Below are 17,150 nucleotides of genomic sequence, written 5' to 3'. Positions count from 1 at the left end.
AATCCTTTCCTGTGGCCTGTGCACACATTTTCTGTGTTTTCACAGCATGCCCTTCACAAGCATGATGGTTTGGGACTGAAGCAGCACAGAGCTGCCTCTCCTGCAGGAGTGGGATGGAGTTTTAAATGTTCAGTGACACCTTCTTTACCCCACACCCACATAATCATCTCAAACTTATGGTCTCAGTGCCCAACTGTCAACAGAGTGGCTCTGAATTCAGAAAGTAGGGAGGGGTTTATAGAGATATTAAATACAGTGAGAAAAAATAAAAGCTTTGCCCTCCTTTAGAAACACCAACCACTTGGGAGGGTGCAAAACCTAGTTTTTCAGGAACCAAGCAATATATTTGTCAAATAAGATACTATGAGAAGATGGAGATTTCCATCCAGTTGGGAAAGCACAGAAGAGGCAGTGAAGGGAAATGAAAGAAGAGGCAATATATTTGCAAGAAATAATTGTAAATTTAAATGGTAGGCAGTGACAAGCAGAGGAATGAACTGTAAAGTATTTATTTAGATTCTTGAACACATGATTTGATAGTCATGTAATGTGGTGGGAAAAGCAATTAGTGAGACTAAAACTCCTGGATCTCTCCCAAAACATATCTGAGAAGATTTAGAACATGTGGACACAAAAATACTACACCCTCACACACAATGTCAGCCTCAGGTGATGCTCAGTTTCATGTATTGTGTAGTGGGGTCACAGACTTTCCACACCATAGCCACCCATTTGTTTTATTATGCAGTGAGTCTGAATGGGGGGAAATAGGAGGTAAGATCTAAGTAGTGGAAAAAAAACCACATTCATGTGTTTATTTAAATGCAGAAGTAGCAGGGGACAGCCATGGAGGAGGTTACAGAAAGGACAGCTATAAAGGGGCAGTGAGATCTGCAATCAATATACTTCCTAGATTCCAGTCTTGCCTGGGATCTTTACACACTCTCTGTCCCCACATCATTTTATCTTAAATCCATGCAGATTCATCTTTGGTTTAACTATTTGCATGTACTTTACAGAACCACTGCTGCTCCTCAGTATTCAGCTCACTTTCACCATCTGAGGTGTCTCTGATTTCTACTTTTCAGATATAGTACAGTATACTGGCATCTGTGTGACTTTAGTTCATCAGATAAAAAACAAACAGCAGAGAAAAGAGCTGCCTGAAATTAAATTACTCCCACTGGCAGCTGTATGCATCATTCACATGATAAATACTGGGTAAGGAAAATGACTAAAGGCAAATTAAGGTAGGGAAAAATTTGTTAAATAATTTAATGTTTATGAAGAAAATTTGCAGTTGCAACAAAGAGACCTTTGGAAAAAAGGATTTTTAAAAAGAAAAAGATGGTATTATGCATAAATGGTTCCCTGCATGAAATACAGCCCCTTCAGGGCCCAGGTGAAAATGAACAAAAGGTCCACATGACACTGTCCATATTCCACTTGTAGCCTCTGGCTCTGCTTTAGCCTTCCCTCACCCTCTGAAATCACAGTCTGCATTGGGGAGCATCAGCTTATGATCCCAGTGAGGAGAGGAAAGATGATGCCAGAGTGGGCTGTGATCTGCACTCTGCCTCACACTCTTGGCTCTGTGCCTGTTCTTGGCTAGCTAAACAAATATCAGGATCAGATCTTTGGCCTGCAGCATCTGTGCTGATGAGAATGTCAGGCATTAGTCACATTATTCACACAAGTTCTCCTCTCCCAGGAAAAGGCCAGATTGTGGCTACTGTGCACTGGCATACATTGGGGAAATCACAGAGCTTTGCCTCCATCAGAAATGGAGCTGTGGGAGGTACCAAGAATGAATGGGAGAGGCTCAACAGCTATTTCATATTCCTTAGTGTGGAGAGGCAGGGACATGTCAAAAATCAACAGAGTAGACTTTCTGCCTCTTCTCCTTCCCCTTTCACACAGGCTCAGTCTGCCTAAAAGACAGCATTATAATAAAACAATATCCCAGCAGTTCTTTAGGAAAGGACCAGACTAACGAGTGCCCGTACTCCTCGGCAGAGCTCCCCATGAACAATCCATCCCCCAGGGCTCCTGTGTCCTGCAGCTTGGTCCTCTCCCTGCTGTCCACGAAGAACAAATGATGTGAGGGTGGAAAAGGTAAACAGAGACATCTGTTCATGCCCATTTCTAACACACACAGTCTCCTACTCAGTCACGGGGGACAGTGTGGATTCTGACTGTGAGTCATTGCCAAAGGGAGAGGTGTGAGAGGTGGCTGTGGTTTGGTCTAGGGAAGAAGGCAGCTGGGACTCAAACACTGCTCTCTGATCAGCTGGAATGATTTCTCTATTTCCCTCCTAAATAAAAGGGGGTTTGTCCCTCAACCAGTCTGCTGTGGGCTGTGTGTTCTACACTGTGGCTCCAGTAGTCTAAATACCACAAGGAGGTAAAAAGTGGCATCCCCTTCAAATAGAGAAAAGCTAAAGAGTTCTTAATTTTCTTCCCAGTCCTTTGCCCCTTTCTTTTCTCCAGCTGTTGATGACACAGTATTTCTGTATCTCACAGATGTATCTGTGACAGAGAGAAGTACTGATGGCAAAAGTTTGTGCTACATATGCTATTGAATCCACACAAGGCTACAATGTGCACATAACTAATCTGCATTTTTGGGGTAACAGTTTATTGAGTAACATATTTTTCACTTGGTTGGGGGGCAACGAATATATTTGCTACAAATCTACTCTAGTAAGCAGCACACAGCAGGAGAATATAATTAATCTACTGTGTAAAAAGGATTCATGTATACACACTGGTGTCTCTTAAGAATTTGTCTATCATCTCGGAAAGCTTTATTTTTTATGGCCCCAAGCCTCTAATTGCAAATATTTCCTAGAATGGTTCTAAAAATCACTCATTATTTTGGTCTTATTAGTGGGAGATGATTTACAACAGTATCTGAACAAATTGGCTGAAACCATTTGTTCCTGTTTCTAAGCTGTATTATTAAAATAAATCTACAAAACTATAGTTTACATAATTACTATAAATAGAGATTTTATCAAGAAGGCAGTGGACTGATATGCCTACATTTTAAAACTAGTTAGATAGCCTGGCATACACAGGGAAAGTCACTTGTCATACAAAAAATTCTTTGTGTGGTGTAGATGAAGCTTTTCTTTAATATTTATCTGGTCTGTGATAGATGGCTTTGGTGGAAAGGCTATCAGAGTGAATCTCCATCATGTTACTCAACAGACAGAAGGAAAATGAAGGAAAATGTGATATAAGTCACAAAATAATATTTAAACAGTACAGGTATCTATGCAATGCATGCCTTGTTGTGCTCTGCTGAAATCAAAGTGAATTTTGCTATTGGCTCAAACAGTTCTTTTTCTCTTTTTCTCACTCAGCACTGTGAAGGATATTGTCCTTTCAGTTGTCCATGGAGTATCAGATATTTATGCATCAGTATCAGCTATTTATGCAATATAAATGTTATGAATGCCATGAATAATGAAATATTTTATGCTGAATCAGTCATAACTTATCTGAAAGCCTCTTACTGCTTTCCACTGGTCACTACGTGGGAGTGTTCCAACACTGCCACTCCCCTCTGCCACTGCACCCTTGCCAACAGCAACATCACTTCAGTAACTGCCCCAAGCCCTTCCCAAAGCTCAGCTTCTTCAGGGACAGCAGCTTCTGCCTCTGGAAGGCTGGGGCAAGCAAGAGGAGCTCAGCTGTTTGGGCAGCATTTGCTGGATGCTGCCAACAAACCCAAAGGTGGCTAAATTAATACCACAGTTGGATCTAATTCACAAGCCACTTGTGCTCCTGAGATCCTGTGTCATAATTTACTGCCTTATGCTTTCTGTACCAAGCAATGTTTGTCCATTCTTTTAACTGCAAAAATGATTTTAAAGCAGCTTTCAATATTCAGAGGGCAGATGGTTTTTCTAGAAAGATTTCTGAAAGCCTTTGAACTGGCTAGAAATTAATGAGACTTTCCCTCCACAGAAGAATCTGCTTTCTCTAACAGCATTCACAGCTAAGAAAGTAAAGAGTGATAGAAAATTGTGGCATTTTGCCACAGCAGGATAATTATCAAATGAAGTGTACCTCAGCTGAACACACATTTTCTATCAGTTTGTTACAGTCTCTTTAATGCTTCCAGAGATATACTTCTGAACACATACTGTAAAAGGTAGGCATTACTTTTTCTCCTGATTCATATATATGAATATGCTGGTCTGGGATTCTGTTACAGATTACATTTAGCATATAGAAAGCTTTAAAATATGTATTACATAATATTGAATATATGTCTTAAAAAAAATAAACTTATTCCTTGTGTTTCCATGTATGTGCATCTGTGTTTTTCTTGCACCACACTGCAGCTAGACCTTTTGTAACTTAAAGCTAAACCCAATAACATCAGTCACTGCTGCAGCAAAATACTTTCCCCTAGAGTAATATACAATGATGATGACATAATGCTGTGGTTTCCAAATCCCAAGCCAGCTGTTACTGGTATATGCAGTCAAATTCACTCTCTCTGCACCCCTCTGACAGGCAAAAAAGCTGCACCTTGTGACTTGATTCTGTAAATGATTTATCATTTTGAATGTATAATTCAGAGGCTTAGCTTACGCCTGGCTTCAGTCACAGAGCGGGGAAAATTAATTTAGGCAGTTTCCTACTGTAATAAAATGGAGAGAGGATGTAATCCATCTGCACAGACCCAGTAGGTATTTTCCACCAAGTAGCACAGAATCTGCTCACTGATTGTAGACTGAGGAAACAACAAAAAGCCCTCAATTTTTTACATTGATTCCTCTCTCTGACAGGTATTCATACTAATTCCTTTATCTGCTCTAAAAAACCACAGCTGTGTATCAATCTCCTAATCCAAACTGCACCACGATACACAGTACCTATCCTGCTATTACAGACTATAGAATTTTAATTCAGTAAGAGTGGCAATAAAACTGCTGCCGTGCTTAAGGACAGTGCAACAAGCTAACATGCTCCTGTGGATGCTCTTCCTCATTATTTGAGAGTATTAGCTCAATAAATGAAGGTCAGCTTTAAAGCAATTTCTCAACAGCAAGTCTAAAAAAAGAATACCACAGAAGCAACCTGAGAATCTATGAGAAAGCTTTTTCCACTACAGTAAGTTGCTTTGATGGAGCACAAAATCCACCTCTGCATAAATCACTCGTTTGCAAGGCAGAGTCTGGATACAGCAGTTGATAGTCTTACTTTAAATCCAGACTAAATCAGACCTCTCAAACTCTTAACCCAATGCTTGCCTTCTGTACTATGTCATCGAGGCAATTTGTTTCCAGGGTTACAGTATCTATTTGCTCAAACAAAAGTCAATGTGAACAACTGCCCTGAATTTTAGCAGGAAAAATGCATTCCTAGTGTAGCTCCATTATCTGCATGGTCTTGAATCAGGGATGAATTTAGCCTATTAAGTTCTGGCAATATCTGATCAAGCCATAGTATCTTCATTTCTAGACTGACACTGAAACCACTGTGCTTAAAATCAACTATTTCTTTATGTGCATCTTTCTTTAGATATGCTGGCAGACAGAGAAATAGAGAGATGGACTGAGGCATAAGTTGTCCAAATATTCCAAAATTCAAGGAGATTTCTTGGTCAGATATATCATGAACTCTTTAGAGAGGAGGTGCAATCATGCATTGAATGTGAGTCATGATTCACTGGACCTTTTGTAGGCAAGTAATGGATAATCAATCCATATAGTTACAATTTCATCAATCAAGTATCTGCAATGTAGAAAAACCATTGCCAGTCATCTCTCTGTGACAGGCTGATTTATGAAGCTGAGAAATTTCCCTGATGCAAACAAAAACTTTTTAGACTAATCCAGACCTGAAATACTTCAGGAAAATGAAAGAGTTTTGCAGAGTTTCTACAGATGAGCCCTTCTTCTGTAGGTCAGCTTGTTTAACTAGACAGGCTGCCTACAGTGAATAGAAGAGAGTTTGTCAAAGCCAGGAAAGGTGTGTGAGACACAAACCAGGCCATTCCAAATTCTCTCTTCAGGAAATGGTAACAATTTTACAAAACCTACATAGCCAAATCCACTCTAAAATGGATCCAGGAAAGAGTGCTTCAAAATCTGCTCCTGTGCCAAGATATAACCCTCTCCATAGATGAAGGAGTTCTATTTGGTGGACAAATTTAGCATTAGGTCCCATCTAGTCCAGCTACCTACAGTGAGAGATTAAAGGAGTTGAAGGAGTTGAAGTGCTGGATTATTTCTGGGAAATGCAGGTACCTAATCCACTTTAATAGACCAGAGAAGACCCTAATATTCCCCTGACATAAAGTCATTGAAATAAATTGTGCTTCACAGATACAAAAGTGTAATAATACTCTAAATGCATATCTTTATATATATTACCTTTCCTTCATTAGATGGAAATATTAAAGCAGTATGGAATTGAACATTGCTGTAGGGAATGATCAATCATTTAAAAGCTTTAGCATTTTCAAATGCTATGAATGAACAAATGAACAAATCTGAAACAGGTTTCATAAGGGCAAGGAAGATGAGAAGATAATTATCACTGCTGGTAGAGAAGAACACACCATTTATAACAGTTGTATAAAGTATGTACTCTCACCAAGATAGGAAACTCCTTCTTCTGGTGTGATTGTTCCATATTTAACCATCATCTTCACAAAATCAATCAGGGTTTTCATGATAGTTATCAAGGTCTCTTTCTCTTTTGTCTCTGTCTCTGTGTGAGGAGATGAAGCAAAACTAGTCAACCTTCAGGTAACTTGGAAAAACTGTTGTGCAAACTGTGCAAAATTCATGCATCAAGAATGACCTACTCATTAAAAGAGAAAATGCTGTGCTGGATTAGAATGAGAACTTACATATATATTTCTTTTTAAGCTGTCCCTGCAAAGTACATACTTTAAAACATCAGGGGTAGGTTCTTCTTCATAGCTTTTTGTCTTGAGGGGCTGTGTCATAATACCATTGTCTTGGAAAGCCAATGGTATTAATTCCATTTTACAGCTAAGAACACTAAGCACACAAAGATGGAGTGATCTGACAGTTCAAATTGATGGTCGGAGGGCAGATATAGGGAGAGTTTTCTAGAGTATGTCATTTTTCTTTTATTTGTTTGTGAAGTATTTAGTAGATCAGTCCGAGTCTGTATGGAAAAGATCTTTTCTCCTACAAGATCCACAGGTTCAATGACAAAAATATAAAGTGTCCCAAATGAGATTGTTACTTGGACAAGTCCATGACCTGCACACTGGGACAACAAAGCATTACCTGACTGGGAGGATCATGACTTCAGGATAGGATACAAAAAAAATTTTTTATACAAATAATCAGGTTTTGCCCACTGCTTCTTAGCTTTTCTTTTTCCACTGTGTTTATGTGCTGAACAATATTACTGCTATTTCTGCATTAGCAGTGTGAAAGTCCCCCATCACAGTCACACAGGCTTTCCCCACTGCCCAGGCTGTCACTGAAGGACCCAACAGAGCCAGGGCACTGTCAGTCAGGGACAGTCAGAAATAATACTCCCAACCTTGGCAGAGGGCCAGCCACCCTGGAGAGCTGCTGAACAGGCTTTTTATTGCTGCCTGCAATTTAACACACAGCTGTAGGATGCAACTGAATCCTCTCCTCCAGCTCAATACAACCTGACAGATGAACACATAAAGCAGGAGATGTGCAGCCAGTGGGCCTGGTCCTGTTTGCTTCACAGCCTGTTAAACCCAACATGCCTGCCTGCATTGTGAGTAGAAAAAGAAGAACTAGCATGCAGAATTGCCATGGGAAAATTAAAAAGAACAGGAAGAAGAATTTAAAGTTTGTTGATTGGACTTGAGCAAAATGTGGACTCAGGTTTTTTATTTTAGCTCTCCACTCAGGTGCACATGGGGACAATTTGAAGCAATTATTAATGCTCCTGCAGGACAAGGGATCTACAAAATACCACCCCCCATCCCTCCAAAAGTTAGAGAGTGTGTGTGGCTGCAGAGAGTGGGTGTGTGTAGAGGGTGATGACACAGGGCAGTGGCAAGGAGCCACAGTCTTGCCTGCAATAACTGGAAGCTGTGATGTCCAGCACCGGAATAGGAAGAGACTGCAGGGCTTTCACTGCAATAAACAGCAAACCTGTGGTTTGTGGAAAGGCTGGGAGGCTCACTCACACTCATTTACTGGTACCATCACTGTGAGGATCCTACTGTGGCTTACTCGTATCTCTTGGCTTAGAAGACATGGATGTTACTGGAAAGATCTCTGGGGAAAACTACTTGCCAGCTTTTCATCATGTCCTTACAGGAATTAAAAGAATTCAGGACTCCTGAATCACACAGCACAAGATGGGAAGGGCTGTCTAGGTCACACTCTTTGCAGTTCTGAGTGTTGTTCCTGCCAGTGTTTTGCCATCAAAATCACTAATCAAATAAGTTTCTGCTATGTATCTTACAGAACATTTTCAAAGCAATGAGGGAAGCTGTGGGGAAGAGACAAGAGGAGGAAAAAACCAGAGAATCTTAATTTTTAAAATTTTTTCCTAATATTTCTGTAACCACACGACAAGCTTACCTGAGTTAAGACTTTTTAATAATGCATAAAAATTTGGAAAATATTGGAGGTCTTCGAAATTATCTTCAGAAGGCAGCTCATTTCTTCTTTCCAGCACATTAGATGATGACCACGTGTTATCCAGTGTATCATCAACTTCTCCATTGATGAAACTATCCTGATCAGATTTGCTTGATGTCTTCACATAAGACATAATTAAAAAAAAATAAATCTTTAAGCACATTGCTTTTGATGATAGAGTTAAGAGTGCAAAAATTTCTATCACAACCTCATGCCAACATTGTCCTAATTGCAAAGTGAAGACTATAGTATTTTCTCAGTTATTTCAATTGACATCTTAAATTTTTAACTCATGATTTTTTTTTCTATCAGACAGAATTTCTTTAAGAACACCTCTTGTTTCCAGATTGAACTAACTATTCCCTAAAAAGCACAGTACTAGTACCATCTGGCAAGCAAGACAAAATTATTAGCTAAGAAATTACCATTCTTTCCTGTTGCTTTTCTTTTGTATCACTATCTGCTCTGCTAGCAGAGTAATCAAAATCTTCAGACTCCTTCTCACGATCCTTTGCTTCATTTGCAATGAGCTGTTGTAAAACCTCTGCCACTTCATCTTCCAGGGTATAGGCCTGACTCTCTGTGATCTGTTAAAATATTTGTGCAGAGTACTTATAAGATACTGTGCTTTTTCTAGATCAAACATCAATATGAAACCTGATATCAATATGCAAATAGGTTGCTGTATGCTTGCTTCAAAGCTGAGCACAGCCAAATGAGGTGTAATAGCTGTGTGTACATATAGACATGCAAACATTTATAACACTCCATACATAGAGACATAGAAATACACATCTAATCTGTGTATACACATAAATCCCACCCCTTCACACATAAAGCCTTCAAACCAAACCTCTTTAGGACTTAACACAGTGGAGTGCAGCTTGAAAGATGGAGCTGCAAGTGTGGCACCTCCCTATATGTGTGTCCATGTGTGTGTATATAGAAATACATATGCTCTGCAACACATCTATGGACAGTTGAATAATTACAACAGAATTCAATAATACAGAATGGGAAAAAAGCAAACAGATTTCTATGATGTCATTAACATGTTTTCTCTTTGCTTCATAACATCTGTCACTTGAACAAGAAGTCTCCCATGCAGCTGTCCCACAGCTCCCTCTGTAATCAGTGGGGTGCAATACTCAGCTGCAAAATCTAGTGCTCAAAAGATAAGGTGAGTATTTCAAAATATAAAGATCCCAAATGGCAATGGCTAAAGCCATTGAGACATTCAGAGGTCAGAGACAAATCCACTTTTCCTAAAAATCAGTAATGTAAAATATCCTCAACTAGCCAGCAACATTATGTGTGTGCTGATGATCTTATCAGCATTAGGTGGATAGGAATGAGCTCAGACCTTTCCCCCTTAAGTATAGAAAATAAATAAACAATAGAAAAGCACTCAGTGAAAATCAGAAGACAAATTAAAGGAAAAATGAGGGCAGACATGGGAGGAGTACAATCAGTGAATGTCTTTTCAACATCAGAAACATTCTGCAGTTTGGCCTATTTTGTTGCAAAGACATCACAGGAACAACAATGTTACTGCAGAGCTCAACCAGCAAGCCCAAATAGCTCTAGAAATTTGCTTAGACCCTGAGTCCCACTCACTTCAGACAAAGTGTGCATCTGAATTGTTTTTAGAAAGAGCATTAATCCAATGCAACACACAGTTAAATGACGATTTCCAAGATACTTACTAGCCCCAGATTTAGAAGTTTTGAAACAATCTTGTCAAACACTCCTCTGTCATTTTCCTCATAAATTCTTGCAGCAATTTTTTGAACAATGTCCTCAGCAGTTAAAGGAGTGCCATCTAATTGATGGAGGCCATCTGGGTCGTCTGAAAGGATTACAGTTTTATTGTGTGCTGACCATCCTAACTCATTTAGATTAAACATCTCATTAAAAAATATCTGCCCACATCTTTTTCTCTTCAGAACAAAACTGCATTTTTAGATACATTAGGAATATACTTTGATACCCACTTTGCAAGCCATTAAATCAGTCACAAGGAAAAGTTCTGTCAATTTTCCACATGTGAAAAATATCTTTCTGAGTGGCTTTTCTGAAAGAGCAGAGATGAACCTTAGGAGCTTACTTTCCTGTTTATAGAAAATATTGGTAGAATTTCCATATCCACTTGTTTGTGTCTTCCTGGTATCTACTTTCATTATATGGCCACTTAGGTCAGAAGAGTTCATGACAATGGCACATAATCTTGTTTGAATTTCAGCAAATTAACTTTTAATTATATAATTGTTACCTATGGCAAATAATATCATTGTGACAATGGGAAAGGCAATACAATGAGTGAGCTTTGGTCTGTGATCAGCATACTTTGATATAATTAAAAATATCCTGAGCTAAATGCTGCTTACAATTCTCAAAAGACTCACTTAAACTACAAGTCAATTAACTACTCCTGTAGCAAAGGCAAGTATTCTTTGGCCGTTGGTAATTTCTTCTAGGTTTGTGATTATGAGAATTATCTACAACTGCACAACTGCAAATAATATTTGGAATAAATATATGTGATTTAGCTGCATATAGCAAATGGCACATAATGTGCTTCTTCCTCACAAACCAGAATAAATACATTTTCATCCAAAAATATGTCCCATTTTCCTTCCATCAAATCGAAATTGCTAAAAGACATTACAAATTACACAATTAGACTTTCCTCCACAGAAGTCTGTTAAAATCTGGAGCAATTCTTTTGTACTGTGTTTCAATAACCTAACTGTAATACAACAAGCAACTGGAAACAATTGAAACTGCACTCCAGCAACAAATAGAGCTCATGTTTAGTGGTGAAGGCAACATTCATGAAAGCAATCAGTTTGCAAGAGAAATCTAACCCAGAAATCACTGAAAGATGATTATGGAATACCTTGGAATTTATAATCCAGGCCGCTTTTAGTGGAGTCAAAGTCATCCACAAGCCTGCGGTTCTTGGTGGAGTCTGCATCATCAATGGCCACTTGCTGTTCATACAAAGAGCTTCTAATTGACTCCCTCTCCTTCTCATTCCTTTCTCTTTCTGCTACTGATTTGAGCAGGTTCAGGTCATCAACAAAGGAATAGTTCCTGAACTCTGGCTTGTTTTCTGGAAAATATATCAATATCAACATAACATAAAGTCTTATACCTCTTTGAATACTGTTATGAATATTGTTATAAAACCAGGAAAGATATTTTACCTGTGGGAGCTATTTTCCTATTCTTGTCTGCCTCAGCTTCAGCAATCTAATATACAAAAATAAAGCAAATAAAATAGCAAACAGGTAGAAGGAATAAAATGTGTGATCTCTTGATTTATCAGTATTAGCAGAGGACTTAATGCCTGATTTTCACTCTTACTAAGAAGTTTGCCTGAATAAGTAGAACAGGAATAGGCACTGGAGACTTTCATCAGTACCACCCATCCTCTGATCAGAACCAGACATTACGAGAAGCTGCATTTTAAGATAAATGCAAGTTACATTTTCCTTCTTCATTCCAAGCTCTCATGCTATATTCCCATAGGACATCAACAGAAAGGCATGGCATATCTGTGAGCTGTTGGAGCTAGCAAAATGCTTTTAGAATGCTGGACAGTGAAAGTCTATATGCCAGTTCTTAAAAATTATTGAAACCCTATTTTGTATCTAACCCCATTAATAATCACTTTACTGACAAATCTATTTTTTACCCATTCATTAGCCATTCATGATATTCATGGATCAAGTACCTGAAAGGCTAAAAATATATATAGGAATTCCACAAAAAAAAAAAAAAAAAGTAAATATTTTTTATTTCACTCACCTGTTCTTCCAAAGGTCTTTCTACACTTAATTGTCTGTTGTGTATAGCTTTATCTAGAATAAACACACACACACACATATATGTATATATATACTCAGTTATATGATACATGCAACTACAAAGAGACAGGACATTTTTCCTTAGTTTACAGTTTTCTCCAATACAGCATGGTGTCTTAAATAGGATGCCAACTGCATCCTTTATTTTTTTTTCTTGCAAAAACAATTCAGCGTTCCTAGAAAAATGGGAACACAATAAAAAAAGTCAAACCTTTAAACAAAGATGATTGGGGCAGAGAGAGATTTTCTGCAGAAGACAGAAATACAGGTATAGACTCAGCAACCTCTTTCTGATCAGAAAACTCACGAATTGAGGAAAAAAGTGCCGGAGGAGATTGACTAAAATAGCAATAATCGGATTGGCACAAGCAAGAGATTAAAAATCTCCTCCATCCAGAATACAGCGGGAGACTGGGAGAAGCAAAGACTTGTGCAGACACTGATGTAGAATGGATGAAAACATTGCTTGGAAAAGACGGAAAAAATTCGGAGCTTTTCCCTCTACCAGCACCTATCCCTTCACTTTAATATTAGATTGCAGCTTCAGTGGTCGGTGTCTTGCCGCCTTAGGATCTCATTACTTTTAGCCAAGCGGAAGGAAAGTTGTGACCATCCTCTATCTCCATCCCGCAGAACTTTCCCCACCCGCGGCCGAGGGCAGAAGGCTCGGGGCGGGCGCTTACCTGTGCCCGCGGGTCTGGGGAAGCCGTGCCCGCGGCTCGCCAGCAGCGCCAGCACCTGCAGCGCGACCGCCAGCCCGGGGAACATGGTGCGGCCGGGGCCTGCCTCGCACCGGGAGCCGCCCGCGGGAGCCGCCCGGCCCGGCGGGCGCTGTCCGGCCCGCGGTGCTGAAGCTCGGGGAAGCCGCTGCCCGGGGCTCGGCCCCTCGAACCCGCGCCCGCAGAAATGGTCGAGCCCGGCCCCGGCGGCGGCCCCGGGCACGGGGAGGAGCGGGGGGCGGGCCGGGCCCGGAGCATGCGCGGGGCCCTCGCTCCGCGGCCCGGGCGGCGGCAGCGGCGGCTCAGGAGCGGCCCAGGCGGCACCCAGGGGGCTCAAGCGGCCCAGGCGGCACCCAGGGGGCTCAGGCGGCACCCACGGGGCCCTGGCGGCACCCACCGGCCCCGGGCGGCACCCACCGGGTCCTGGCGGCACCCTCCGGGCCCTGGAGGCTGCGCTCACAGCCGGGCTGGCAGCGAGCGGAAAGCCGGTCCCGCACAGTCGACTTGTGAATCACTGCCTGTCATCTGCTCAAAGCCTCTCCACAGAAAGGCACAGTCGGCCGTGATTCTTACGACAAAGAGGGGACGTGGAAAGTTTAATTATAGCACATCCTGCTCTTTAAAATTTAGGATTTAAAAAAGCAGAAGCACAAATGACAATAACCATGTAAGCTATTTTTGAATGTTTTTAATATTAAAATGTAGCCCTTGTTGGCGCAGAACACCAACAAATCCTCAGGGATCGGAGGAAGACATTTTCAGCAGTTCGCGGCAGAACAAAGGATTGCAGCGGTAGCGCTTTTCAGAACTACAGAAGCTGCTTCCAAAATAAATCACAGTGTTCTTTCTTCAGAAAAGAGCTCATCATTCTGTAGTCACAAATGCACACACTCAGGGAGCAGACGAAAATACTTAAACATTAGAAATCTCAGTTCTTGCTGACTGCTAAAAATGGCTAAAAACTATCTGAAGACATGAAAAGGACCAGTGCTTTCACAAGTGAAAAGCAGGAACACAGCCGAACTGTTCATTCCTTTATCAATGAATATATACACAGTACTACAGCATCAACTGTGAAGAACACATAAAAAAGAACGATCATTAATTTAACCACAAGCACTAAAAAGAATTGCAATTTTTTTTCCCTTAGCAGCCACTGTACATTACAGTCAAGCCTTTGCATATAATTTAGATAAAATGATGCTCTAGTTTGCATCAGATTCACTTCTATAAATCAGTCTTCCACATCCAGAGCAATGAAAATAAATTCCAGAAATGTACTGATAGCCCCAGAATCCTCACTTTTTACCAGGCATGGTAATTCTTGGAGCTGAGCCAGAGTTAGGAATTACGGGATATTTTGGATAAAAATCTTTTAAGCATAGTTGCATGTAAGAAGAAAACAGCCTTATTTACACATCGCTTGGTGACCTACAAGGAAAACTTTTATAATAAACAGATCCTTCCCTCATTTTAGAAGCACAGAAGACAAGCAGCTTCCACAAGGAAGCATAGAGTAACCTCCTCCCCTGCCATCTTCAGCAGATGGGCATGTACAGCAACAGGAACCTCAAAGCTACAGAATAGTGCTGATAAAGACAAATTAAAAGATCAATTCTTACTTCAATGTGGTTTTATATTCCATCCCAGTCTGGAATTAATTCAACAGTTCATTGCCTGTGTAATGTTCTCAATGTAACAAAAACGTGGACTTTGTCTCCAGGTACCCTTCCTGATGTTTACTTCATTCCACTCAAACATTTTTCACAAGGCATTGTTAACATGCATCCATTGCTAAGACTCTACACATTTCTCATTCAGTCAAAAGTACTGAACAATACAAAAGCAGTGAGTATTTTAAACTTGCTGAAAGGAAGGTGTCTGTCAAGCAGTCAGGAGAAGGAGTTCTAATTAGAGACAGCAGCATGAAGAAGGTCAAAACCATGCCTGTTTATGTGATATATCCACATACGGCTTTTTGGGTATAATGATACATCTAATTGTGTTCAAATGTGTTTGTTTTGCAGGATACCCTTCTGTTTATGTGATAATTGTTTCTATTTCTGTGAAATCATTTCTGTATTATTTCCCAGATCCATACGGTTTATTTCCTTGGTGCTGAAGTGTCTCCTGCTTTGGCAAGCCTCTCTAACAAGGGATGATGAGGACAGGGCAGGGCTGGGACTGATGGTGGGGAGAGAAGAGAATTCAAAACCTGCCATCCCTAAAGCTTCAGACACAAATCCTTTCCCTGTTCACGGGCACTGCCAGCCACGTGCTGCAGCTGTGGGCACAGAGCACACTGGCACTGCCCCCTCTGCTTTGGCACACTGGTCCCCCTGCTCCTTGGTGGTGCCCTGGTGAGCCTGTGTGACATGTGACAGATAATACATAATCTCTGCTAATTATGACAAAGTAGGTTTAATCCTCACAGAAAAATGACTGGGTAAGAGTGCTGTATTTGTTTCTCATTACACCTGTTTCATTTGGCATCATTTGCATCATCTACTACTACACACTCCTCTGCCCAGTGCAGAGACAACGTGATGAAGAGCACAAGCTCTTCTATTTTGGGTTCTATTTTGGCTCATACACAATCAACCCATTTTCTATTCTGGAACTCTTTATTTCCAGCTATGTGAAATGAGCCAGAAAGAATACCACTTGCCTATCAGATGCCAAGGAGAACTCAGAGGAATGGCAATTAGAGTGTTTCTTGGTATGGTGAGAGCAGTTGATACGAAGTGTAGAGAAATAACTGAAATGCAGCCTTTCAGTGCTACATCTGCAGTTGTTTTATAACCACACTTCAAAGTTTTCCCTCTAGCTGATGAAAAAAGAAGGCAGATGAAAGCAGGAAAAAGGCACAACAAGCCACCTTGCCAAGTTTATGCCTAGATGGTAGACATCCCTTACTTCTGTGGATTTGCTTTCTCTATCTCATGTAATACAAATGATATACTAAATAACACAGTGCTTAAAAGGAAAAAAAAGTGTTGGAAGAGTTACTGGTGATCTCTGTGCAAGGCATTAGGTGTATCTATAATCATCTGACTATAAGTCATGTATTTTGCACATATGTGTGCACTATGAATAGTCCTCATGATTTCAACGCAATCATCAACAATTAACCCTGCAAATGCCTGAGGGCTTGTGCTCTATGAATCATTTTACACACAGCACTTATTTATACACCACCTAAGGCGAAGAGAAGGATTTAAGACTCTAGAACCATGAAAAATAATAATAATAATAATAATAAAAGCCAAAGCTAGTGTGTTTTGAGCATTTATTCAAGTTCCATCAACTTTACCAGCAGCTTTTCCTATGCTTATTAAATGTACATTTTTGGTCTGCAAAGCTTACAAGTTTTTCATGCTTCTACAATGTAATGTGATGTCTTAACCAAATCATTTTGTAAAGTGAACTTTAAAAACTACCAGTCCATATCTTTCATCTTAGTTTCAAGGAAATGCCCACTTTTAATACTTTTAAAAATAGTGATCCCAGTTTGTTCCTGTTGAGCTTTTATCTTTTTCTGATAATAAATCAATTTATAGCTTTGAAATTCAGCATGATTTTCTGTCCAGATGTATGTAGGAGACAGAGGGATACCTTTTCATTGGAAACACATAGCTTGGAAGGGATTGTTTCAGTTTCTTCCCCACCCTTTCCAGAAAAAGTACCTCCAAAACCAAAAACCACCTTTGAACTGAAATTCACTTCCTAGTGAAAACCTTCCCAAGAGGACAAAATGCTACCAGGGCTATGGGGATCACCTCAGATCAGCCCTTCTGAAGCCTCTCAGCCGTGATGGACCTCCTGATGCTCCCACCCACTCTTTAAGAATAATATTTTTCATAACTGGGAGGTTTAGATTGGACATTTGGAAGAATTTCTTCACAGAAAGGCTGATTAGATAT

At 40.2% G+C, this 17,150-nt stretch overlaps 1 protein-coding gene across 3 annotated transcripts in view; it reads right to left on the bottom strand.

The window, feature by feature from the left end:
• The window catches only part of SCG3 (secretogranin III), a 28,163-nt gene extending 14,690 nt beyond the window's left edge, over positions 1 to 13,473 (bottom strand). Inside the window, exons 1-8 of one of the 3 annotated variants that reach the window (XM_071441534.1) lie at positions 13,192 to 13,473; positions 12,450 to 12,502; positions 11,846 to 11,891; positions 11,536 to 11,751; positions 10,343 to 10,485; positions 9,062 to 9,223; positions 8,577 to 8,754; positions 6,619 to 6,735 (exon numbers count right to left, since the gene is read on the bottom strand). In XM_071441534.1, coding sequence (XP_071297635.1) covers positions 6,619 to 6,735; positions 8,577 to 8,754; positions 9,062 to 9,223; positions 10,343 to 10,485; positions 11,536 to 11,751; positions 11,846 to 11,891; positions 12,450 to 12,502; positions 13,192 to 13,276 — 1,000 coding nt within the window. In that variant the 5' untranslated portion in view covers positions 13,277 to 13,473. The remainder of the gene's footprint in view (positions 1 to 6,618; positions 6,736 to 8,576; positions 8,755 to 9,061; positions 9,224 to 10,342; positions 10,486 to 11,535; positions 11,752 to 11,845; positions 11,892 to 12,449; positions 12,503 to 13,191) is intronic. The other 2 variants (XM_071441533.1, XM_071441537.1) reach the window with 2 other exon arrangements.
• Positions 13,474 to 17,150: the final 3,677 nt, after the last annotated feature.

Source organism: Agelaius tricolor, unplaced genomic scaffold (assembly GCF_023055355.1).
Source record: "Agelaius tricolor isolate 1412-34295 unplaced genomic scaffold, bAgeTri1.0.p SCAF_16, whole genome shotgun sequence".
Taxonomy (NCBI): Eukaryota; Metazoa; Chordata; class Aves; order Passeriformes; family Icteridae; genus Agelaius; species Agelaius tricolor.
This window is presented reverse-complemented; position numbering and strand designations above follow the sequence as displayed.